This window comes from Eretmochelys imbricata, chromosome 22 (genome assembly GCF_965152235.1).
Source record: "Eretmochelys imbricata isolate rEreImb1 chromosome 22, rEreImb1.hap1, whole genome shotgun sequence".
NCBI classification, from domain to species: domain Eukaryota; kingdom Metazoa; phylum Chordata; order Testudines; family Cheloniidae; genus Eretmochelys; species Eretmochelys imbricata.
The window spans coordinates 14,962,521-14,988,929 of NC_135593.1; the positions used below are offsets into that span (position 1 = coordinate 14,962,521).

Sequence of the window (26,409 nt, forward strand, 5' to 3'; positions counted from 1 at the left end):
CTTAATTGAAGCCTCTCTGGGCCCCACTGTAACACAAATAAATAACAACACGACTGCAGGACCAGTTGCATAAGAAAGGTCTACTTGAGTGAGGAAGGTTTTGAGCCCATATTTGGCTCACGAGAGTCTCTTTTAGCATACATTAAATCAACACAAAGCCATGTAATTAATCGCTGGTTATAGTCTGGTAACCATGCTATCAAACTAACATTATTGATTTCCAAGCCAGTATGTTTATATTGTGTCAAATGCCATGGGATACCTCTCTGAGTATGAAAAAACCACTCTAGGCGTAGGAAAGTTACTGTAGATCTTTATTGAAAATTGTTTTTTTTTAATTTAACAGAACAACCCAGAAAGAAATCCATAGACATCACATCATCATTTTATATACAACTGGGAGATTTTACATACAGTGAAATGAAAAAAAAAGTTTCAAATAAATCTTGGCAAACACTTGGGCCTGATTCACAACTGCACCACCCCGGTGTTATGCTGGTGTCACTCTCTTACCAGCATAAAACTGGAGTAACACAGTGGTACATCAAGCCTCATCTAATTAATTTCTTTGCTGGGTTTTTCTGCAAATTTAAGCCACTAATACCAGTAAGCCTAAACTACTGCAGTTTTCAGACAACTTCATGATCATTTGCATGATCTGTTGTTTAAATCCTTTGGATTTGTCAATAGTGAAACCTGCTTTGAAAGTCTTATAGACACTGGACCCGATTTTGCAGTCCTCACTCAGGCAAAAACTGTGACCTTATTTGGAATATTGCCTGGGTAGAAGGAGGAGTAGTGGGCACCAATTAGTTAACCGATGCAAGGTAACAACCCTTTGAATCAATTCATTCCAAAAATAGCTCTAAACGCTACAATCATCTAAGGCTCCTGGGCTTTCTGAAGCAGAAAAATCCAGAGAAATTGTGTTCATCATCTAGGAGTCCCTTGTTTATTAAGAAAACAGTTAACAAATGTTAAAAATGGATATGTCCTCACCCAAATACCTTTGTCTGTGGCATGATGCCAGGGAACACCAGTAGTGATATTTACAATAGCTTTAGAAGGGGCAGTATATGCTATTCATTTTCCAGTGAATAAAAACAAAATGCAATAATTATGCTGCATATGCCTGTGACTCTAAAAGACTGGAATACAGAGAAACTTTCAATGTCAATAAAGTACACTAAAGGTCTCTAATTTAACATGATCTGTCTCCAATTTTAGGACTGTTTATCATCGTTGTAAACTGAACTGAGGCCCAAGAACAAGAGACTGAATGACAGTGCTGTCAGTATTGCCAGACACCCATCCTAATTTTGGAAGTCCCCGTCTTCTCAAGGATCTCCTGACAGAGGGCCACACCTTGTAATCCCATTGGGACCAGGTTCTGTCTCTTAGTGCAACACGCAACATCATGAGGCAGCCGTAAAATATGACTCTCCCAGTTTTAAAGGGGAACATTTCACATACTGATTGCTGAAAATGCATCAGTCCAATGACCCCTCTCACACTGAGCTAGAGCTCTGCATGAAGACAAGTCTGTACATTTTGCAAGAACGATCAGTAAAATGAAATTAAGAAGCAATTGTACAATTCTTTGCCTATGTAATTTTGTGTTCCTCTCTGGCTGATGACCTCTTTTCACACTAACACATATCTCACCAGTTCTGTTTATATTACTGGTCTTCCGACTGGCTAACAATTGGTGCTATCACAGGAGTAAAAATATTCATAACCATACAATGAAATTTTTCAATCGTGTTATCAATTAAAGGACCATCTCATTTCAGGCCCCACACTTAAGCTGGCCTTTTTCAAAAAGATTTATTAAGCACAGGTAGTGGGGTCTTTTCCTCTATCTGAGCAAAGCAAAGATATAGTTGTGTGACCGTTACACACAGCTCAAGAAAATATGGCTTTTAAAGTAAACCCTCTAAGACATCCTTAAGATATGTGTATCCAGATGCTACAGTCAGACACTACAGGGTTAGCAAATATGTTACTAAAAACCCAGGTCAGTTTGAGCCCATGTTCCACATATGAGGGTGAAATTTACTCCTTGCAGAGGGCCAGCACAAGAACTATGCACTGCAAAATTTCTACTACAAAGGACTAAAAGCGACTTTAGCAGTACATGAGTCTCGTGCTAGTCCTGTGCACACAGGTAAATTTCACCCTGAGTGCAAATCTCATATTCAGAGAACATTAGTGGTGATTGACAACAAAAATCTTAAGAAAATAAATAGCCCAAACCTGTTTTTCTTGTACACTCAAAACTCTCATTGATTTCACTTGGAGTTTTGGGTGAACAAGAAATGTAGGATCAGGCCCCATACATACGACTTTAAAGCCCTTCAACAGAGAGAGTGTGATTTAAAACATACGTATCATTGTCTTCATCTTCTAGAAGTAGCTTTTCAATGGGCAGAGTGCTGATCACTCTTCTTGCATCCTCCAGTTCCTGTGGGGCTGGCTCTGGAATTGAAATAGGAAGTGGAACGAACTGTGGCCCAGGAAGCGAGGATGAAGCTGGCTGATACTGCAGGGTAGACGCTGGTAATGCAGAAATGGGCTGAGCCCATGGAAAATAGGTAAGAGGGGATTGCTGGTCTGTCACCTCCAGCTGCGGCACAACAGCTGGAGTGGTGCTTCTTGGCTGTTAAATACAAAGATACCAGAATAAGGATACTCACTATCACAGTTAAAACATCTTTTCCTGGCTCCATAAAGTTTCATGTCCAGTATGAAAATGTTCACAAGCTCACCAGAAAGAGGGATGCAACCTGGTTAAAACCCCAGCTGCCAGCAAGCCAGCAAGTGCAATCTCAAAGTTTTTGCAGTGGTTAATATACTCGTACATATCACATTCCCATCACCTTTCTGGTCTCCCTCCTGCCTTCACTTTTGTAAGCCTGCAAGGCACCCTTTCAAGATTATTATAAATTGTATTTTGGACCTGCTATCCTCATCTGTGGCTCTCTGATAATGTTTCAACACGGATGGAATGTGTCAGGGTAAGCTGATATGATGCTGAACATGTCCTTGTCTACACTGACCACCAGTCACTCATGGTCAGCATCATGTCAGCTAAGTCAAGGTCATGTTTAAACACCATAAGATTTCTCAGTGAAAGCAAGTTCCCTGGAGGCTTTATTTAAAAACAAACAAACCACATCCTTACTGAAAAAACTGTATTTAGATAAACTCAGAAACAGTATCTAAAACACTAGGATTCTCAAGTGCAGTTCTGTCCTAGCTGTTTGTCCAAACAACAGAGCCTATTATATATTTGATATCTGATATTCTTCACATCTAGACAGAAGATTATAATTTATGATCCACACTAATGGAAACTTCATGAACACCATGAATCAAAGCTGTAGGATTCCTTGTTAAGTTGGAGCTGATAGCAACATGACTTTATTGCTCTGCATTATTTTTCCTGAGCTGCAAACAATACTCTCCTAAGATAAAATCTGCCCACTGGCCTGATACAGCTCTCACTGAAGTCTATGGCAGTCCTACCACTGACTTCAATGGGAGCTGGAGAGGGTCTCATGAGAACAATGCAGAATGGTTCAGGAGTTAATTAGGTGGTGAGTGCTTGAGGGTTTGAGAGCGCATGGAACAGGGAAGCTTTGTTAAGAAAATTGGATTCACTCCGACTTCAACATAGTCAAATCTTTTAATCCCTCTCAAACCACAAGGATTCTCAGAACAATCCCCCTAATTTCCAGGCCCAGGCAGAGAGTAAATCAGGCCATCACATTACACAGTTAGGTTACTAACAGGAATTTGTGGCTCACGTAGAAAACCTTACGAGAGACTCACACCAGGAAGAGACAGTTGCATGACGATTGTAAAGAGGGTCACTAAGGCATGTCTCTCTACTCAGTCTCACTTCTCAGGACTGTTCGCCTTGCATACGCAGTTATGGCAAAGGAAACTACTTCTGATTTTTCAGCACCACTTGCGTAACTTTTTACTGCAGACATCATCCTTGACAATATAATGTGAGGCAGGGATGTCGAGCAATTCACAGTATAAAGATAAATTTAGATACATGGGGCTTCTCATAGTTCCTACTGGAAAACAGTTTTGCCTTTATTTCTAGGTATCTTTAGCTTACCGCAAAATTGGTGATCAGCGGCTGGGATGCGTAAGTCAGAACTGAAGAGGGTCCAACAAGTGTATAACTGGGACACACAGGCTGAACATACATGTCTGCTGTGTATGGACAGCTGACTGCTTCATGTGACATATAATCCGGGTATGTTGTCCACTGGGTTAAGGGCTGTAAAGTAGCAGGAGAAGGCTGAGAGAGCCAACCAGAACATAATGCCCCTTCATCGGTAACTGGCAATGAAGAGGCAGTAACATCCATATCAATGCAAGGCTGGCCTGCAAAATAAGAAGAGAATTGTACCAAATGTCAGCCAAAGCATGGGCTGAAACGGAGCTGATGAACAAATGAAATAAATGTTTGGAAGCATTACCAAGTGGTGAATAGGACGGAAGTGGCTGATGGGGCAAAACAACCTAGAGAACAAAGAAGAATATTCAGATATCAGTTATGCCTGAAAGATTTAAACTCAGCATATCTTGAGAAACTCTTCCTCGGAGCTGAAGTAGCAATAAATATATTATCATCAATTGCCTCTTAGATTTTGCTTGGTGGACGGTACCATATGCCTGTGTTATACATGTATGAGAGCAGTTATCGAAAACTGTCTCAGGGTGAAATTCACCCTCTGCAGTGTGTCAGCACAAGATCCATGCACGACCGAAGCTTAAGTGGGATTTAAATGATAATTGAGACCTTGAGTGGCTCCACTGCTCAGAGTGAATTTTATTATTAGTGAAGATACAGTCAAACTGCTTCCCTCCGGGAGTTTAAATACCAGAATAAATGGACCTAGCCTAAGCCCCGGTCTACACTCGGACTTTAGGTCCAATTTAGCAGCGTTAAATCGATGTAAACCTGCACCCGTCCACACGATGAAGCCCTTTAGTTCGACTTAAAGGGCTCTTAAAATCGATTTCCGTACTCCACCCCGGACAAGTGGATTAGCGCTTAAATCGGCCTTGCCGGCTTGAATTCGGGGTAGTGTGGACCCAATTCGACGGTATTGGCCTCCGGGAGCTATCCCAGAGTGCTCCATTGTGACCGCTCTGGGCAGCACTCTCAACTCAGATGCACCATTGTCTGCCGTTGCTCTGACGCAGGGAGGGGCGACTGACGACACGGCTTACAGGGTTGGCTTACAGGGAGCTAAAATCAACAAAGGGGGTGGCTTTACATCAAGGAGTATTTCAGGCAGGACTTCACGGAGGGTTCCAATAAGAAATGGTGCACCTAAGTTATTGTTCTTATTGGAACAAGCAGGTTGGTCTGGCCTCTGATTGATACATGGCTAGATTTACCTCGCTGCACCTTCTCTGTGAGTGACTGCAGTGTGACCTAGAGGAATGAGTCCCCTAGACGGGGGGCCGGGGCGGGGGGGTTTGCAAATGAGTACAAAACAAATCTGGTCTATTTCTTGTTTTGATACACTCCATCTATCTTTTACATCTTTGGCTGGCAGCAGACGGTGCAGAAGGACTGCATGCCATCCACATCTCATGGCTGCTCGGCAGAAGATGGTACAAGAGGACTGCTACCAATCCGTATCGCCTGCCTGCTCACCATAAGATGGTTCAATAGGGCTGACTGCAGGACTAAAGAGAATGACCTGATCAAGTCACTCCAAATTTAATCCCTGCGCCCATTTCTGCCCAGGCGCCCCTGATCGACCTCACAGAGGCGACCAGGAGCACCTCGGACATGACGATGACGGCTACCAGTCCTACTGTACCGTCTGCTGCCAGAAGGCAATGGGTTGCTGCTGCTGTGTAGCAATGCAGTACCACGTCTGCCAGCACCCAGGAGACATACGGTGACGGTGAGCTGAGCGGGCTCCATGCTTGCCGTGGTATGGCATCTGCACGGGTAACCCAGGAAAAAAGGCGCAAAACAATTGTCTGCCCTTTCTTTCACGGAGGGAAGGAGGGAACGGGGGCCTGACGACATGTACCCAGAACCACCCGCGACAATGTTTTAGCCCCATCAGGCATTGGGATCTCAACCCAGAATTCCAATGGGCAGCGGAGACTGCGGGAACTGTGGGATAGCTACCCACAGTGCAACACTCCAGAAGTTGACGCGTGCCTTGGTACTGTGGAAGGACTCCGCCAAGTTAATGCACTTAATGCACTTAGAGCATTTTCTGTGGGAACACACACACTCGAATATATAAAACTGATTTCTAAAAAAACAACTTCTATAAATTCGACCTAATTTCGTAGTGTAGACATACCCTAAGTATAGGAAATGAGGGGCTAGAGAGCTCTTTTGGACAGCTTTGGTAGCTTTTAAGGTAGCTTTGAAAGTTTTGGCTGGAACAGTATATACACAACAGGTCACCTGTATAACAGAGAGTTTTCAGCACACTACAAAATAGGAAATTAGACTCCAAGGGGAAATAGCTCCACAAAGTTTTAGTGGATTTTTAAGAACTAGACATTTCTGTATCCCAGATGATACAAAGTGCATCTGCATAAGGCAACTATTCTGAATCCTCTGACTTATTTTGCTGATTTGGGTATTTTAAGCTGGGATTTTCAAAGAATCCCAAAGAAGATAGGTGCCCAAATCCTATTGAAAGCCAATGGGAGTTGGACACCTAACTCTCTCCTTTGACAACTTCAGCATTGCTGAGTTTCATGGTCTTGAATGCATTGATTATGCTAGTGTAAAACCTGCTGTCTTGATAAATGAGCACTAGAAAGATACGTGATTTAAGCACTGGACTGGGCATCACTCTACTGAGTTTTAGTCCTGGTTCTGAAACTGAACTCACTTGTAGCCTTGAGCAAGTCACTTAACTTCTCTGCCTCCTTTTGTTCCTGTCTAAGGGCTTGATCCTGCAAAGTACAGAGTTCTTTCAACTTCCATTAAAATCGATAGGAGCACATGATGGAGACAGGGACTGGGTGCCTATTCAGTCAGAAAGGAAGAGCTTTCCTCATACATTCTGTGTTTTTTCTTACCGTTGTTGCTGCAGCTGCATTAACACTATGAATGTTGCCACGTTTCCTCTTCAGTAGCTCCTTCACTGGTTCTTTTACACGGACACCTTGATAGGGTCGTGGCTGCTGCTGTTGCTCTGAAGCAGAAGCTGAGAAATATATTTTGGTGACATTTATTTTCCTTCACCCCTATACCAGTGCTAGGCCATAATCGCCATTTAGGAAAATCCCTTCTTTGCAGACTGCCCTGTCAATATGACTCTCTTTGCCTCCTAGAACAGGTTCTCCTGAGCTCAGAATTAATGCTGCTCCTTGATACTAAAAAGGTGCAGTCTGCCTCCAGGTTTGTGTTCCTTATGTATCCTACATATCATGCTGGCAATGCACTCATTCTCCAGCAACTCATGGAACAGAAGCCCTGGGATTGCTCCTCAGCAAGGTAATCTGCATAGCATCAGGGCAAGCTAAAATGAAATGAGCAGGTCTGCATGCAGAACTCCCATTTGGCTACAATCACCTGCAGAGATGCCACAGGATTGGGCCCAATATTTGTACATTTTTAAGAAAATTCTTTTAAAAATATATGTATGGAAAAATGTAGGTAGAATACTGCAGACTTAGCAGTAAAGCCAGACCCAGCTGTTACCCCCTCACCCCCCAAAACAAAACCTCCATCCCCTTGCCCCAAGACTAGGCTTGTTAGTAATCTGAGCAGTCTGGTGTGTTACATCAGGCTCAGCGTACAGTGAACGGATTCTATTAAATAAACTGTGATATCAGTCCAGTCATATTTAAAGCCTGTGAGGACATGGTTACTCATGAAAAGTGACCGCCATTATATAGTACAATATGCCCTACCTTAAATATCAACAACTGTTGCAGAATTATGCTGTGTTCATTAATGGCATGGATATTAGCAGGACTCTGACACTATTTCTTTTTCATGTATATAGGCACACACATATAAACAATCAAAAAGTACCAACAGAGTTCTAGGCATTTTACAGACAGGTTTGAAGACAAGGCCCCAGGCCTGAAGAGTTTACAGTCTTAGTAGATAAAATACAAACACAGGAATGGAATGGGAAGTAACAAAAAGCTGTAATTCATAAAATGATCTATCAATCTCATGTAATTCATTTCACTTCAATGAGCTTTGGACCAGGCCCTTAACTACAATCTACTTGTCTCATAATCCCTAGGTCTGGAATATTGGTTTCTTCAGGTACCTGGTGGGTGTAGCATGGAAAAAATGGGTTTTTTTACTTGGCCTGCTGCTCCTCTCTCTAGCATCATTTTTACCCATGTTTAATCCCACAGACTGCAAGGGAGCTATTTCAGAGAAAGTGCAAGAGAGGAATCAGGCCCACTGTGTTCAACTCTGAAAAAGATTTGGGGATCATGGTGGATAACCACTGAACAGGATCTCCCACTGTAAGACTGTGGCCAAAAGAGATACTGCGATCCTGGGATGCATAAACAGAGGAATCTCGAACAAGAGTAAAAAGGTTGTTTTACCTCTGTATTTGGCACTTGGTGCGACTGCCACTGGAATGCTATGTCCTGTTCTGGTGCCCAAAATTGAAGAAGCATGAGAAACTGGAGAAAGCTCAGAGAAGAGCCATGAGAATGATTAAAAGATAAGAAAACCTGGTTTATAGTGATAGACTCAAGGAGATCTATGGTTTAACAAAGAGAAGATTAAGGGTGACTTGATTACAAAGTACCCACATGGGGAACAAGTATTTAATAATGGGCTCTTCAGTGTACCAGAGAAAGGTATAACACAGGGGTCTCAAACACACGGCCCGTGGGGTTATTTTCTGCGGCCCGCCAGCTCCCCACGACCCCCCTGCCTCCCCCAGCGTTTACCTAGAGTGGCTCCAGACCGGCGCACACTGGGGGCAGGGCAGGCTCCCTGCCTGCCTGCCCTGCCCCTGCGCTGCTCCGGGAAGCAGCCAGGACCTGGGAGAGGGGGGGCACAGGGGTCTGTGTGTTGCCCTGGCCGCGCCTCCAGGTACCTCCCCCAAAGCTCCCATTGGCCGCGGTTCCCCATTCCCCCGGTGTGCCCCCCAAACCCTCCTGCAGCTGAACCCCCTGCTGCATCCCACACCCCTCCTGCACCCCGCACCCTGACCCCCTGCCCTGAGCCCCCTGACAAACCCTGCACCCTTCCTGCACCCCAACCCCCTGCCCTGAGCCCCCTGATGAACCCCACACCCCTCCTGCACCCCAACCCCCTGTGGGCAGGGAGGGGTCGGAGTTGGGGTGGGGATTTCGGGGAAGGGATTGGAATGGGGGCAGGGAAGAGGTGGGGCAGGGGCGGGGCCTCATGGAAGGGGTGGAGTGGGGGTGGGGCCAGGGCCGGGGCAGCAGGGGAGTCAGTGATGCGGCCCTTGGGCCAGTGTACTAGTCCTCATGTGGCCCTCGTGGTCATTTGAGTTTGAGACCCCTGGTATAACACGATCCAATGGCTGGAAGCTGAAGCTAGACAAATTTAGATTGGCAATACAAGGTATAAATTTTTAATGGTGAGAATAATTAACCATTGGAACAAGTTGCCTAGGGTTGTGGTATATTCTCCATGACTGACAACTTTTTAGATCAAGATTGGATGTTTTTCTGAAAGATATGGAATTATTCCAGGGAAGTTCTATGGCCTATGTTATACAGGAGGTCAGAGGATCATAATGGTCCTTTCTGGCCTTAGAATCCATGAATCTATGAACATATATAATAGGCATAGTCTATATGATTCTAGGAATGTCACTCTGTGTCATTCTGAAGTCTAGAACAGGGGTTCTCAAACTGTGGGTCAGGACCCAAAAGTGGGTCGTGACCCCGTTTTAATGGGGTCACCAAGGCTGATGTTAGACTTGCTGGGGACCATGGCCGAAGCCGAAGCCCGAGCCCCACCACCCAGGGCCAAAGCTTCAGCCCTGGGCAGGGGGTCTAAGGTTACATGCGCCTCACCCAGGGCAGAATGTCAGGCTTCAGTCCCCCTTCCTGGGTTCAAGTAGTAATTTTTGTTGTCAGAAGGGGGTCACGGTGCCATGAAGTTTGAGAACCCCTGGCCTAGAACATCTGTTGAGCCAGTGTGAAGCAATGGAAACAGCTGCAAGCACAGTAAAGAGCTCTTTTTGTTTAGAATATCACCAGGTTGGATCATCCCTGGGTTTCACGGTCTTTTTCTTTCTACTTTTTAAGTTTTCCACCATTTTGACTTTATGAATTATACCCATGTGGTGTACAGCTATAGGAAGGCATGTATCTATGCCATACCAAGAGCCTCAAGTCACTGTAATAACAGAATGAACACAAGCAATCACTACTCTCACTCTGGAGCTAATTTACATGCACAATTTCATTGACTGTATGAAGGAGACTGCACAGATGGTGGATTATTTGGCCTAACTGTCTTGCCCGTGCGCTCAGCGGTTGTTTGCACAAATCAACACAAATCTTTCAGCACAACCCCCCAAGACAAATCAACACAACCAGACACATAACCGCACAACCAACACTCACAATATCCCCAAACCCACATGGCCCCTCACTGCAGCACACACCCCTCATTCGCCACCTGCACAAATCCACACAACTTTCCCAGCACAATGCAACCGTCTGCACCATATCCCCGCAAATCACTCTGAACCTAGAAGGTCTGTTGAGACAGTGTGAAGTGATGGAAATAACTACAAGTATGGTTGAGGTCTCTTTTGATTTAGAATATCACCAGGTTCAGTCATCACTGTGATTTTGCAAATTCTTAAGTTTGCAGCTGTTTTCAGCTTTTTACATCCATGACTTTACAAATTAGATGGCTTTTAGCTACTAGTATCCTATTATATATCTAATTTATATCTACATAATCTATATCTATCTATTGGATATACAATAACATTCCTATTATATATCTAATGTACACATATAGCCTATATAGATCTATATATAGATATAGCCAAAATGTAGAATAGGAATATGTTGTACCTATTGCTGCATGTACACTGCAAGCATAGGCCTCAATTCAGGAAAGCATCCCAATTCAGAAACACATTTAAACAAATTCTTAAGTTGAAGCATATGCTTAAGGGCTATCCTGCATCGGGCCCACATTCAGTTCTAAATCAAGTTTTGCGTATTGCCGTCCCAGGGGGGTTAAAAATTGGTTAGCAGGAGTGTGAGATATGGCAGCTAACTGCTTCCACAATTCATTTACTTTAACTGTGTTTTTCTTTTGAACATTCCCACTTCTCAATACACTCCTTTGATTTTTCTTGCTTTGCGGCCAGTTATCATAGTGACAGATCCCAGGGCTTAAGCCAAAAAAACTGCTAAGATCCACTTTGAAAAGCAAAGCTGGCAGCCAGCTAAAATGCATATCATAAAAGACTTGTGACATTTTGAGTCGGAGGGAAGTACAATACTTCAGTAGGTGATATTATTGAGCCTTATCTTACATGAAGTATCCGGGGCAATTAATGACAGAAGGAGGCTGTGATGTATCAAAGCTCAGAAAGCTCTGATCATTATAAAACCATTGATATCGACACTTCAGCTGCCGTACTTTCACTGAACTTTGATTTGTAAATATACCAGCTGATAAATTCCCATTTCTGAAGTACCGGGCTGGCCCTTCAATTTATTAAGTATAACTAAATATTTCTTGAAACCATATCAAATATTGAATTTAAAATATAATTAAACTTAGAGATCATTTATTTAGAGATATAACAAATTCTTCATATGATAAAACAAAATGTTCATTATACTTCTGTTCATCTCTTCTATATACAAATGGATATAATATTTGGATATTTTAATTCATTTGTGTGTGTGCTAGAGAATTTTAAAATATAGATCTACTCTAAACCAGCAGAGTCAATGTCTACGTAGGCTATTCATCATTCTTATGTTTTTAAGACATTAAAATGGTTCAGCGGTTACAGACATTTTAAATATTTTTAATACATTTCCTCCCCCCCACACACACACATTGAGATCATCAAGGTGATGCTGAGATATTCATTGTAGATGAAGTTCTCCGCATCTAGGGGGCCAGGAAGAGATCTCTGTACTACTTAAACCCTGAAAATAAGGCTTAAATGAGGACTTAAGTAATGTATAAGCCTTGTGTAGATCCTCATCCAGAAAACTACATTAGTGGATCCCACCCTTGGGTGTACTAGTGAACCAATGCACAATTTACTTTCTTGAAAATTGCTGTAATTGGATAGTTGTATCAAGAGTGACTAGCTATTAGTTGCTTGCAAATAAAAGAAACAATAGATGTGGAAAACCTGATTTGCTCTACGGTCTGACATCCCTTAAAAGATAATATCACATCATAAACCCCGTTAAAATATAGTTATATTTTTGCTTATCCAAAATAAATAACATATTTTAATTTATATTTCTCTTAACCCTTTGCTTCCTTTGGAGAGCATGTTGTGAATAATTATGCGGTCCACTCTGTGGGTATGGGTCCAGGGTCAGATTCTCAGCTCAAGTTCTGAAGCTTCATTGAATTCAAAGGCATTATACCAATTTCCACCTGCTAAAAATCTGGTGCCTCTAATAAATTTAACTGTATTTCCCCTGTTAGTCCTAAGGAGAATCAGAAAAGCCCAGATTCCAGCTGGTGAAAATTTCTGTAGCTGCACTGACTTGAATGGATCCACTGTACGGTAACAAATCTTGCAAAGCTCGACAACAAGGTAATGCATATTATGGATCCATGGCAGGTGCTTTTAAATTTCAAAATGTAGCAATTTTTTCAATTGTTTAGCTTTTGTAAAGCTACCTAAATAAAGGCATTGCAAGTTAATGCCAAGCAATATTTTTTTAAATATCTAAGCTTGTTACAGAAACTTATTCAAGCCTTACTCATGTCTCTTCTTTTACCCTCCTGTGCGTTATTAATGTCTTACCTTTTTTTTAAAGGAAATCTAATCCAACTGTTGCATTTCAGTCTGAATATTAATTGCCTAGTTATGAACCACTTAATCATGGAATGCTGAAAGGCCCTTACAAATATGGTGGTACCAGACACGACTATAAACAGTGTATAAAATGTTCTCTTCATTCTTAACTGGAGACTAAGGACCAGATTCTGATCTCATTTACATCAGTTTAATAGCGATGTAAATGCAACCACTCCCTGATTTCGATTGGCATAACTGAGAAGAGACAGACTGTAATTTTCTGTTAGTACGGATTTATTATTCTTAGTACTCACGAAAGTGCCTAGATTCCCACTTAAGGATCAGAACCTGACTCTAACGAAGAAGACACTCCTGGCCCCTGTCAACTGAGGAGTCGGTAGCTATAACCTGAAGAACGATCTGAATATTAAACAATATATTTGAAATTAAGAGAATTATAATAGCACTTTTTGTTTTATATAGTTCATTTACATATGAAATGATTTATTTTGTACTTTAATGAATTTTAATTACAGGCTAGACTCTGCTACCACTATTCATGCTGGGTGAAATCCTGGCTGCACTGAAGTCAGTGAGAGTCTCATGGATTTCAATTTAGCCAGGATTTCACCTCGGGAGTAGGAGAGTACCTTATTCTTTGAGTAAGTGCATTGATTTCAGTGGGTCTACTTGCAAAGTAGGTTAATAATCAACTTGAGTAAGAGTGGCACTATCTGACCCCAAACTTTTGGGGGTTTTCTGGGGGCTGGGGTGAAAGGGGGAAGATGGCATTTACTGTAAAAGCTGATAAATATACCTATTCACAGTTTCCTGTGTCAGCAGGGTAACCAACAACCTGAAAAAATATAACTAAGTCTGCAGAACATATTTCAGTTCCCCCAGAGCTGAAACAAAAATAATGTTAGGGCAGCTGCTTTTCCACTAGTCAAGTGTACACCAGGTCTGAGCTTTACAGACATACCCACAGGAAAATGACTTTCTGCTTTGGTGCACAGTTCATTGTTGAGCAAACAAATCTGATCATTACAAATTAAAAGTGACATGAGGAATAATGACATTCCCCAGATTCAGGTAAGTTCCTGATTCCAACAAACCTAGGCACTTCATTCTTCACCTTTTGGTGCAAGGTTTATCTTAAAACAAATGTTCCCCATTGTACCGTGTCCAGACAAAGCAGCATTTTAATTGTTTGCTTGTGACATGCTGTAAATGAACAAAGACACTCATGAACAAATTCTTTTAAAACAAATAAAAATACTTCACTGAAGTGGCAACAAGATGAGTGCAAACAATGAGCCAGATTCACTATGTGTTCCAGCTGCTTTGCACCACTCCTGTAATGAAAACAGCCATAAATCCTGCTGATGCAGACAGCGAAGCCAGGTTTGCAGCTGCTTTGTTTGGTCAGAGCAGTGCAAACCAGCTAGGGTCAATCCAACCCAGAGCCCGGCAAAGTCAATGGGAACCTCTCCATGTCTGAACAGCTTTGCAAGGTTTCTGAATGTAAATATATCTCAGTTCATTGCAATTCTCAATAGCCTATTCTTACACCAGCTACTATGAAGCTACTATGTGTTTGTATATCAGAGCTCCTTTCATCAAAGTTATTACTCATGATTTTGTTGAACATTTGGCATTAATGCTGACAAACACCCAACACACACATACACACACACATCCCAGGGTTCTGGGCTGTCACTCAAAATGGTTGACAGTTACTTCAGGCTCAGCTAATGAGAACATTTACCAAACCCACTAACCCTGCTGGACCTTTGCACAGACTGACAATAGAAAACAATGATAATACTGTTTTACTACAGATCTCTGAAGAATCTTCCCGGACTGGTTTCCAAAAGAATAACAATCGAGCAGCTTGAAGTCAGTGCAACGATTCACATTGACTTCAATGGACTTTGGATCAGGTTCTTATTGCAGACTAATATGAGCTCATAGTTACAGGTAACATATTTATCTCTTCTCTACCTATTCCTCTCCTTTTTTGGACTTATGTCTGGGGGGAAATCAGACCTGCCTTCTAAGTAGGGCCCAATCTGGCTCTAGTGTGAGTCTTGGCATTGAAGTCAGTAGGAATCTTGCCAATGAGTTTATTCGGATCAGGATCAGGCCTTAGATCATGGGGTTACAGGAGCTCAGAGAACATACTGTGCAAGACAGCTTGGCAAAGAAGGGAGAAATGCTGAGCAGATTAATATCTCAAGCGGTGATATTGTAAAATTCTGGGCTTCAGTTCCTTTGGCTCCCTGTCTTTTGGAATATTTATCTCAGGTATTTCCATAGCTCGTAGCACCACATTATCGCAGTGCTGAATAAGAGATCATAAAACTTGCCTTTGAATAAGAGCCAAGTTAGCTCTGCAGTGAAGACATATCCTACGATTTGTCTATGCCATAGTACCAGCGAGAGTTTTTCTGTGCAGTCAGTTCTGCTTCTTAACAATTTACATATACTAAATGCTAACATGCATATTGGTGCTTTGAAACCAGCACTGAGAACTTGATTTTTTAAATTATTTTTTCTTAAAAATTAAAACAAAACTCGTTTTCCAGCATCCTTTCTCTAACCAGTTCCAAGCTGTGAAAGCAATTAATGACAAAACACCTGCGTAAAAATCACAAAGCTCAAAAAGCATGAAAAGTTTTAGCTCTCTGAATTTCAGACGAATATTATTGCCCTGCACACACGCATAAACTACAGATTAATATAAACCTGTGTCCTTTCAGACTACTCAGTACAATTTCCCATCAAGCCAATTTCCACTTTGAAATATACTGCATGCCTGACTGACTGCAACAGCAAATGACACACTTCTCACAGTTTCAGAAGATTTAGTGTTTCTTTACTCACAGTCTGGCATGTGAAAAGCTTATCAATTTATCAAAGCAACCAGTGTAAATATTTTTCTTCTTTCCTGTTGCCTCTCCCATATAATCAAAAAACTACAGAGAAATACAATGGCAATCTTTTCTTATTTGCAGTAATACAGAAGAGCAAACAATAATTGAATAACCAAAAATTCCAGGCTTTCAAGTAACAAACTAGTCTGAGTTTTTGGCTTGAATCTTGAAAACTGCATTGCACAATGCAGGCTGCTGACACCTTTATTCTACACTGTGAATTTTAATTTTTTAAAAGAAATGACGCTTAGCGTTGGATACACAACTTTTCTGTTCTGTCTGTAATCACAATCTGCTTACAATAATATAACGATACCTCTTTAGCAGTATTTAAGTAATGGGGTAAATATTGTATATTGTATATAATGGGGTAAACAAGTATCACACTTGTTCATGTCCACGCTTTATGTTGGTTTTAGATATTGAATCCCTTTACATATTTTTAAAAATACTATTAATTATTCAAACCAGTAATACAATTTTTCTACTTGTTGCTGCTTTGCGTTTAGTATACTTTTAACTCTCACACAGTAGTTCTGTCAGAGTTGAAATTTTTTCCCCTGAGTTATCGATATTTTGTTTTGCAATGTATCTACTTTAACAAAAGGCCATAGTGTTCCAGTGGAGCTCAGAGAAAAGACTTTTACACTGATAAAAATATCTCTCCTAAAAGTTAAACGGCTAGGCAGGTGACTCTTTTTACGGCTTTATTGAATCAACTCCTCTTGTATTTAAATAAAGTCTTCCTAACCCGCCACAATTACTGACCAATAAGGAGCTGGTGTTTAAGGCACTGGACTTGGATTCTTGAGATCCAGCTTCAAATCCCAGCTGTGCTACAAACGGCTTGTGTGATGCTGAGCAAGTCAACAAAGGCCAGATTTTCAAAAGATATTTACATGACTAAAGATGCAGATAGGTGATCGGTGAGATTTTCAAAGGTATCAAAGCAGGTTAGGCACCTAACTCCCATTGGTTTCACTAGGTGCCTACCTGCATATTTAGACCCATTTGAATGCACATAAAATAATAATAATAAATGGAATGTCAGAAAAAGAGACGTTAAATTCCATCAGGTCCTCTCCACAATGTAGCTGTCAGCCTGGGCGTGCATCAGGATAAGGATTCCCCTGCGGTGATGGGAAAATATCACCCTGCTGGTGAACCCAGAGACAATTAGCCCAGGTACACTTTGGGGGGTAAAAATTCTATGGGCCCATCCTCATTCTTCTGTCTTCTTGGTCAGCTGGTCTGTGGTGTTACTGGAGCCCCAGAAATGCAGTAATCTTTACAAGCTGCAAGAGGCAATAGGGCAGAGGTGGGCAAACTACAGCCTGCGGGCCACATCCGGCCAGCGGGACCCTCCTGCCCGGCCCCTGAGCTCCTGGCCTGGGAGGCTCTCCCCTGGCCTCTCCCCGGCGGCCTCAGCGCGCCATGCTGCGGGTGTAGTGTATTAAACTGCTCCACGTAGGAATGTGCTACTGGTATCAGTTACGGAGAGCAATGCTCTGGGCGGCGCGCTGTAGAGCCACCAGCCACCGGTGCTCTGTGCTGCGCGGTAAGGGGGCAGGGAGCGGGTGGATAGAGGGCAGGGGAGTTTGGGATGGTGGTCAGGGGGCAGGGGTGTGGATGGGGTCAGGGCAGTCAGAGCACGGGGAACGGGGGGGGTTGAATGGGGGCAGGGGTCCCGGGGGAGGCAGTCAGGAAGGAGGGGGGGGTTGGATGGGGCGGTGGGGGGCAGTCAGGGGCAGGGGTTCGGAGGGAGGTCAGGGGACAGGGAGTCGGGAGTGGTGTATGGGGCAGGGGTCCTGGGGTGGCCGTCAGGGAACGGGAGGGGTGGTGGATGGGGCAGGAGTCCTGAGGGGGGGCGTCAGGGGGTGAGAAGCAAGGGGGGCGGATAGGGAGCGGGGACACAGCCGGGCACAGCCTCCCCTAACCGGCCCTCCATACAATTTCCGAAACCCGATGTGGCCCTCAGGCCAAAAAGTTTGCCCGCCCCTGCAATAGGGAGAACAGGCATCCTCGCAGGGCCACTCAGGAGGGAGTTTAGTGAGTTAAACTCTCCTCCCTTCTTCTCTGAGGGGTTTCATGAGTGTCTTATTCTGCCTCACAATCTGCCAGGAATATTCAGGAGTTGGGAACTAATAAGCACCCTGCACTCTTTGCTCCCAGAATCAGAAAGGATCAGGATCTACCCCTTGAGACTGCTGTAGTAGGACGACCAAGCCAGATTCTTCAGAGGAAGGTGTAAACCCTCATGCTGTGCTGGGCTGATGGGAGATTTTCTGACTGCCCTCAACAAACAACACCTGGCTCCTTCGTTGATGTGCTACTAGATAACAGAGAGTAACAGGCAGGAATAGCCCCGCTGCATTGTATTGACCGACAGAACTGTGTGATGTCATCTGATAAATTATGAAGTCACTCAGAAGATTACTCATCTGTGCTGCATTTGATTATCAATTGATTTATGGTCCCGCCAATGGGCTTTCTGTCCGAAGTTGACATTTCTGCTTCTCCTGGAATGCTGGGATAATGTGACTATCACAGCTGCAGCTCTGCGTGTTGCAGCCTGTCTGTGGGAGTCAACAAGCAGCATTTTCTGTGCGTCTGACACATTCTAGCTTTCCCATGAAGCATTAAAATTATTTTTGTAAGTAATGCTGACAATTAGAGCTGGATAGGAGTGGATTATACCATGTACTGTTTTCCTTGTTACGGGTGGATATTTCAATAAAAATGTAGTTAAATGCAAAGTGCTAAGCAAACATCTGGGCAGAGTGTTTGCTCTACAATCAAAAAACCTTGAGCAAGAGTGATGGAACCAGAGTGCTGGTTCATTGCACAGTATAAGGAAACCAACTTTGGAGACTTCTGAGCACTCTAATTAGCACTCTAAATCAATAGCCCAAACATCTGACCTATCTTAAAAGCAACAGTGTACTTATTGACAGTTTTTGGTTGGGTCTGATTCTTATCTCTTGAAAATTGGTGTAAATCAGGAGTAACTAGTGAAATTGATGGAGTTATATTCGTGTAAAGCCAGTGCAAGTGATACCAGAATCATAGCCAATCACAGAAACTTAGAAATACAGGGCTGTAAGGGACCTCAAGAAGTCATCAAGCCCAGACCCCTGTGCTGAGGATCAAGTAAACCTAGACCATCCCTGCCATGTGTTTGTCTAACCTGCACTTAAAACCCTCCAGTGATGGGGACTCCACAACTTCTCTAGGTAACCTGTGCCAGTGCTCAACTATCCTTAGAGTTCAAAAGCTTTTCCTAATATCCAACCTAAATCTCCCTTGCTGCAGATTTAGCCCATTACTTCTTGTCCTCCCTTCAGTTGACACGGAGGACAATGGATCCCTATTATCTTTATACCAGCTCTTAACTTATTGGAAGACTGGTCTCAGGTCCCCCCTCAGTCCTCTTTTTTCAAGACTCAACATGCCTAGTTTTTTAACCTTTTCTCACAGGTCAGGTTTTCTCAACCTTTCATCATTTTTGTTGCTCTCTTCTGGACTCCCTCCAGTTTGTCCACATCTTTCCTCAAGTGTGGTGCCCAGGATTGGACTCAGTACTCCAGCTGGAGGCCTCATCAGTGCCGAGCAGAGTGGGACAATTATCTCCTGTGTCTTACATTCAACACTCCAGTTAATAAACCGCAGAACCATATTAGCCTTTTTTTGCAGCTGCAGCACACTGATGACTCTTACTCAGTTTGTGGTCACCAGTAACCCCCAGCTAGCCAGTTATTCCCCATTTTGTAGCTGTGCATTTGATTTTTCCTTCCTAAGTGAAGTACTTTACACTTGTCTTTATTGAATTGCATCTTGTTGAATACAGACCAATTCTCCAAATTTTCAAGGTCATTTTGAATTTTTAACCTGTCCTCCAAAGTGCTTGCAACCCATCCCGGCTTGGTGTCATCTGCAATATCTTGGTTTTCTTGTTGTTATTTTAATGAAGTGATTACAGGCACTGTGAAGATTAGTAAGAATTAAATTTGGTCTATTCAAGATGGGCGTTGGATTCTAAAGGATGTACATACCACTGTTTCCTATCTGCTTTGGTCTGCTGAACATGCTGAATGCTCTAATTTGCAAGAATCCTGCAGGGTGATTACATTTAACTTGGATACAAGGAAGATGAGGCAGACTAACAAAAGTAATCTTAACTTTTCTTTTGCACTGATAGAGTCTGAAGCTACAGAAAACTCTGAAGAGATTTAGGATGCAATTTGTAGAGCTTGTTGAAGAGGCCTGCTGTTGTAATGGCTGCAGAGGGCAGCAACATCATGCATGAGGATATCAAAGGTCTAAGCCAATGTACGTTGAAGTCAATGGGAATTGGTAAAAAATAAGTCCAATTTTTCAGAACATTGGAGCCAATATTACAGATGGGGGAACTGAGATACACTGATGGGAAGAGATTTACCCATAGGTCTCACCCTCCCAACCCAATCCCTAGCTACAGCCCATAATATTTTCTATTTTAGTAAAACAAGCTTTCCATTTAATCTCTGATGTGGTCATTCATAGAGCCTGACACCTGGTTTGTGAAGCACTGATGTGCTTGATTCTTGTGCTATCCACCTTTCCCAGAGTGGTGTTACCAAAACTAAGACTCACAAGATGCAACACATTTTAGTTTCAGCTTTCAGTATCATTATTTGATACTTTCGGAAAGGGTGCTAAAACCCTCACATCTGTTGTGGTGTGCAGCAAGGGCTTTACATGATTTAAAAGCCATTTTGGTGGAGGCAAGATTGTCAAAGGTGCAAAGTGGAGTTGGGCACACAATCAGCAGTACTTAAGTGACTTAGGAGCCTAAGCAGTCAGTGGAACTTAGTGTCTTAAGTCACATAAATGCTTTTGAAATTCTTAACTTGTGTGCATAAACACCATTTCATTTCACTTGGAGTTGGGTGCCTAATTTTCTCAGGCATCTTTGAAAATCTTACCCTTTAAATCAAAGAAGTTATTTGAGATGGTCCAAAAATTTCATCAAAATTTCAAATGTTTGAAAAATTTCAACCAGCTCTATAAGCTATTACACAGAAATCAATTGCATGAAAGGCATGTTCATTTGGTCATAAAAATCATATCTCATTTCAAATGCATGTGACAAAATGGTATTTGGTGCTGCGTTTTTAGAAACTTGCAGTTGCCATTAATAAACAAAAAATAGTTGCAATGAGGGCTGGATTCCATTAACTAAAACCCTCCAAAGATGTGGGAAGCTCGTAGCAGTCACTTATCTTCTGCCATGGGCGGGGGCATGGGCTAGGGTATGACTTTCATACTAAAATGCACTGCTTAAATAGTCTTTGCAGGATTGATGCATTGAGGTCCCAGTCCTGAAAAGATTTTTTTCCCATGCAGAGTGCAGTGACTTCAAGGAAACTACTCCCAGTGGACAAACTTCAGCACATGCATAAGTCTTCGGAGGATCAGGGTTTGACTGTAAGCTGGTTTGGGCAAGGTTAATCATTTTCTATATGTTTGTACTGTGCCTAGCAGGAAGGACTCCTGACAGGATTGAGGCCTCTCTCTGTGGTGCTACTGTGATATCAATAGTAATAATGAGCAAATTCCCTCCAGTCAGGCTATGTGCATTCAAATCTGATGTCTTGTGTCATTCTTGCAGTCTCTTCTTACCAGGATGGGAATCATACTATTCTAGTGGCGCTTCCTGTTATCTTGAAGATCTTTTCAATCTAAACTGAGTCTTCCCACATTCCCTGTAAAACCCTGGGATAGTTGTCCAGAATTCTGTTTGAGTTTTCTTCCACCCTGGTATATAGGCTGAGCAAACATTTATGTCTCTGACCTAAACATTCTAAGGGACATTTCAGCACAATGCCTTTCACTTGACTTGCAAACCCAAAGTGACAGGACTCTCCAGTCAGGCGACCACTTTGGACAGGTTTAATACAAAAAAGGCTGATTCACCCAGTTTAGTGACATCCATTGTAACTCTTTGCAGTCAGCTTTTGACTTAACTATCATGTTCATCCATGTGTCTGATAATTCTGTTCTTTACCGTAGTTTCAACCAATTTGCCAGGTACTGAAGTGAGGTTTACCAGCCTATAATTTCCAGGATCACCTCTGGATCCCCCTTTTAAAAAATCAGTGTTACATTAGGTACCTGACAGTCATCCAGTACAAGGGTGATTCAAGCAATAGGTTACATACCATAGGTAGTAGTTCTGCAATTCATCTTTGAGTCCTTCAGAACTTTTGGATGCATAGTGTCTGATCCTGGTCATAGAATCATAGAATCATAGAATATCAGGGTTGGAAGGGACCTCAGGAGGTCATCTAGTCCAACCCCCTGCTCAAAAGCAGGACCCATACCCAATTAAATCATCCCAGCCAAGGCTTTGTCAAGCCTGACCTTAAAAACTTCTAAGGAAGGAGATTCCACCACCTCCCTAGGCAACGCATTCCAGTGTTTCACCACCCTCCTAGTGAAAAAGTTTTTCCTAATATCCAACCTAAACCTCCCCCACTGCAACTTGAGACCATTACTCCTTGTCCTGTCCTCTTCCACCACTGAGAATAGTCTAGAACCATCCTCTCTGGAACTACCTCTCAGGTAGTTGAAAGCAGCTATCAAATCCCCCCTCATTCTTCTCTTCTGCAGACTAAACAATCCCAGTTCCCTTAGCCTCTCCTCATAAGTCATGTGTTACAGACCCCTAATCATTTTTGTTGCCCTTCGCTGGACTCTCTCCAATTTATCCACATCCTTCTTGTAGTGTGGGGCCCAAAACTGGACACAGTACTCCAAATGAGGCCTCACCAATGTCGAATAGAGGGGGACGATCACGTCCCTCGATCTGCTCGCTATGCCCCTACTTATACATCCCAAAATGCCATTGGCCTTCTTGGCAACAAGGGCACACTGCTGGCTCATATCCAGCTTCTCGTCCACTGTCACCCCTAGGTCCTTTTCCGCAGAACTGCTGCCTAGCCATTCGGTCCCTAGTCTGTAGCTGTGCATTGGGTTCTTCCGTCCTAAGTGCAGGACCCTGCACTTATCCTTATTGAACCTCATCAGATTTCTTTTGGCCCAATCCTCCAATTTGTCTAGGTCTCTCTGTATCCTATCCCTGCCCTCCAGCGTATGTGACATATTACTGTTTAATTTATCAATTTGTTCCAAAAACCGCTCTACTGATACCTCAATTTGGGACAGTTCCTCAGATTTGTCACCTAAAAAGAATGGTTTAGCTGTGGGAATCTCCCTCATATCTTCTGCACTGAAGTCTGATGCAAAAAATTCATTTAGCTTCTCTGCAATGGCCTGGTCCTCTTTGAGCGCTCCTTTAGCACCTTGATCATCCAGCGGACCCACGGATCATTTGGCAGGCTTTCGGCTTCTGATGTACTTTAAAAAATTGTTGTTAGTTTTTGTGTCTTTAGATAGTTGCTCTTCAAATTCTTTCTTTGCCTGCCTTATTATCTTTTTACACTTGATTTGCCAGAGTTTATGTTCCTTTCTATTTTTCTCAGTAGGATTTGACTTCCAATTTTTAAAGGATGCTTTCTTGCTTCAACTGCCTCGTTTACTCTGCTGTTTAGTCCTGGTGGAATTTTGTTTTGGTTCTCTTACTTTTTTTTTATTTGGGGTAAATAGTTTGAGCCTCTATTATGGTGTTTTCAAATAGTCTCCAATCAGTTTGCAGGCATTTCACCCTTGTGGCTATTCCTTTAGTTTCCATTTAACATGCTTCCTCATTTTTGTGTCATTCTCCTTTTTTAAATTAAATGCTCCTGTGGTGGATTTCTTTGGCATTTTTTTCCTCTACAAGGATGTTAAAATGTATTACATTATGGTTGCTATTACCAAGCAGGTCAGCTATATTTGCCTCTTGGATCAGAACCTGTGTACCACTTAGGAGTAAATCAGTAATTGCCTCTCCTCTTGTGGATTTCAGGACAAGCTGCTCCAATAACCAGTTATTTATGGTGTCTAGAAATTTTGTGTCTGCATCCTTCCTAAGGTGACATATATCCAGGTCTCCAGAGTGCCAATCTGTGCTATAACCACTAGATCATCCTTCCTCTCAACACAGGAAGCTAAAGCACTTAGCTGTTTATCACCATGACTTCGAAAAAAGGCAGGTTTAAGAGTGTTGTAATGGTTTTAATATCTAAAAAGTATTTATTTAGATTTAAATTAAAATAAAAAATGACACCTAAGGTCTAGCATCCTAACATGTAATTAATCATGCAATAAAACCTCAGTTCCAAAAATAATCATTTCAAACATGAACTCAACCAGTCAGCCACCTACCAAAATCTCCTTGTTACCCCTTCATTGTTCTAAGACACGTACCCTCAACTCTGCCCAAAAACCTTCTTGAACAGATGTCAAACAGAACTACAATATCTCCGCTGCTCACTCTGCCTGGTGTAAAAATCCTCTCCACTGAGGAAGCCAGTCAAGGCAGTTACTGTATCTCGTGATACGTTTTGAAATATCCAATAAGAATTGCTACAATAGATTTTGCATTGAAAACTGGAGGGGTGCCCTGTGGATGAAGTGGCAGGAAGGTATTGCACAAGAGTTGCAGTGTTTGAAATGGGATCCATACAGTCACATTGGGGGGACAACCAACCTCTAGTACTGCAGCCCAGTCACTCCCAACATAAGCCTGTAATTCTTGTTAATCTTTAAAGAAGCTGTGTGTGTGTTAAGGGAAGGACACACCCTAGCAATATTCAGTATGACTATCATTCTAACTGTACCAAAGACATCAAACTTTGATCATGTGCCTTTTTCCTTGCAGCTGAAATCTAAGATTCACAGATTTCTTAGCTACTGGATTACATTTGAATCTGAACTTGCTGCAATTTTTTTGAGATTGCTGATTCTATATAATATGCACTCTTGATTCTGAAAAGAGAAAAAGATCATGAGGAGAAAAATTTTGCTATACTGCTACCATAGTCTACGATCTGTCATGTTGCAATGCAAACTCAAAATACATGAACGAAAAATAGCTGGAGCTTCTTGCTATTTGATTTTGCAGTCCACAACATAACTTTGAAAATCCACATTTTTACCTAAAGGAAAAAAATGGCGATGCAAGTCTCAAACAAAACAAACAAACAAAGGAAAAATATTTAAATCTGTTACAAAGAAAATATGATTAACTGTTGATTATCTCAGAATAATAGGTACAGATAAAACTGATCTTTGTCTACTCTTTGATCTCTATCATAATGGAAAAGAGGGTTCATCTTTGTTCCATGTTAGTCAACTCACTGGAAAATATTTCAAAAATTAACCCTTTCCATTCAGGTATGTTGTGCTGTAGGTTAAGTGAATAGGGTAATGAAAGGTAAAGGATGTTACCATGGCTGCAAAAACAAACATCATCTATAGAAATATGCCTGGAGACAATAAAAGAATTAAAAGAAACAATACAAATTTCTACGTGTATTAGAGAAAGAACTAAACTATTTGAGGACAGATGGGCCAAATAGAACAAAATGATTTTAAAAACCCATGGATATAACAAGATGTATACGTATGGTAACTTTCAGCCCCTACTGCCTCAGCTCTGCTCTAGTCCCTTATCTTTTATATCTGTCACTCTCTCTTTGAATACTTATGTAAGAAGTTAACTCATACAGTCAACGATTGTGTTTATCTTTAATAAAAAGTTAGTAACTAAAGGCCAAATCCTCAAGTGGTGTAAATCAGCATAGCTCCATTGGAATGTCAATAGCTACATTTGCAATGGAGTTATGCTGCTTTACACTTGCTGAGGATATGACCCTAAATGTATCACTCATAAACCGAGATGTAAAGGAAGTTGAAATACTCCTTTGACTGCCCAATATCATTTTTGGTAAAAGTCGTGTCCACGTAAAGTCAGATACAAAAATAAGATTTATAGCAGCCTTCACTTTTAAAAATGAAAACTCTTTGGCAAGTAACCACTGTAACCTTTGACATAATACTTTGCATCCTGTTACTGTTTTTATGAATCAGTCTGCCATTTGATTCAAAGTGATTAATGCCAACAAAGCAGTGATGTTTTCTTGTGTTAATATCCATGCTGGAAAATTAGCATCACACATTTAGTAATTGTCTCTCCTAAACCAGGCACCTCTCAGTACGTGGGTATAGTAAAATCTCCTATGCTATTATAATACTGACTTAGAGCTATTATTCAGGTGATCTTCATATATCTACTGTAGTTATGAAAAACAAAGGCAATCAGAACTCACTTACATTTTTGCCAGTGCATATTCTGTGGCAGAACGGAGTCTTTTCTCTTTGAAGAAGATAGTGTGGCTTTTTAATCGCTAACTGTGTTTTACTCCTTTACAAGTGATGTGATAACTGGCTGTCAGAATGTTTCCTTCAGCTTTTTAAAACCCCTAAGTTCCCGCTGAGCAACGTGATGTCATCACATCCTCCAACCACAAATACTTTATATTTTCCTTTGCTAT

At 42.0% G+C, this 26,409-nt stretch overlaps 1 protein-coding gene across 1 annotated transcript; it reads right to left on the bottom strand.

The window, feature by feature from the left end:
- Nucleotides 1-361: 361 nt before the first annotated feature.
- POU2AF1 (POU class 2 homeobox associating factor 1) lies at nt 362-26,409 on the bottom strand. Its single transcript, XM_077839940.1, has 5 exons — nt 26,189-26,409; nt 7,093-7,220; nt 4,500-4,542; nt 4,133-4,404; nt 362-2,659 (listed from the first exon to the last, which is right to left on the bottom strand). Exons 1-5 carry the CDS (start codon nt 26,202-26,204, stop codon nt 2,348-2,350), a joined length of 771 nt encoding a protein of 256 aa, XP_077696066.1. The 5' UTR covers nt 26,205-26,409; the 3' UTR covers nt 362-2,347.

Excerpts from the sequence above, each read along its gene's own strand:
- POU2AF1 (XM_077839940.1), bottom strand. Across the intron at positions 4,543-7,092 it reads ATGCAGCTGCAGCAACAACG|GTTGTTTTGCCCCATCAGCC; the intron begins GTAAGAAAAAAC and ends TTTGTTCTCTAG. Across the intron at positions 2,660-4,132 it reads CGCTGATCACCAATTTTGCG|CCAAGAAGCACCACTCCAGC; the intron begins GTAAGCTAAAGA and ends TGTATTTAACAG.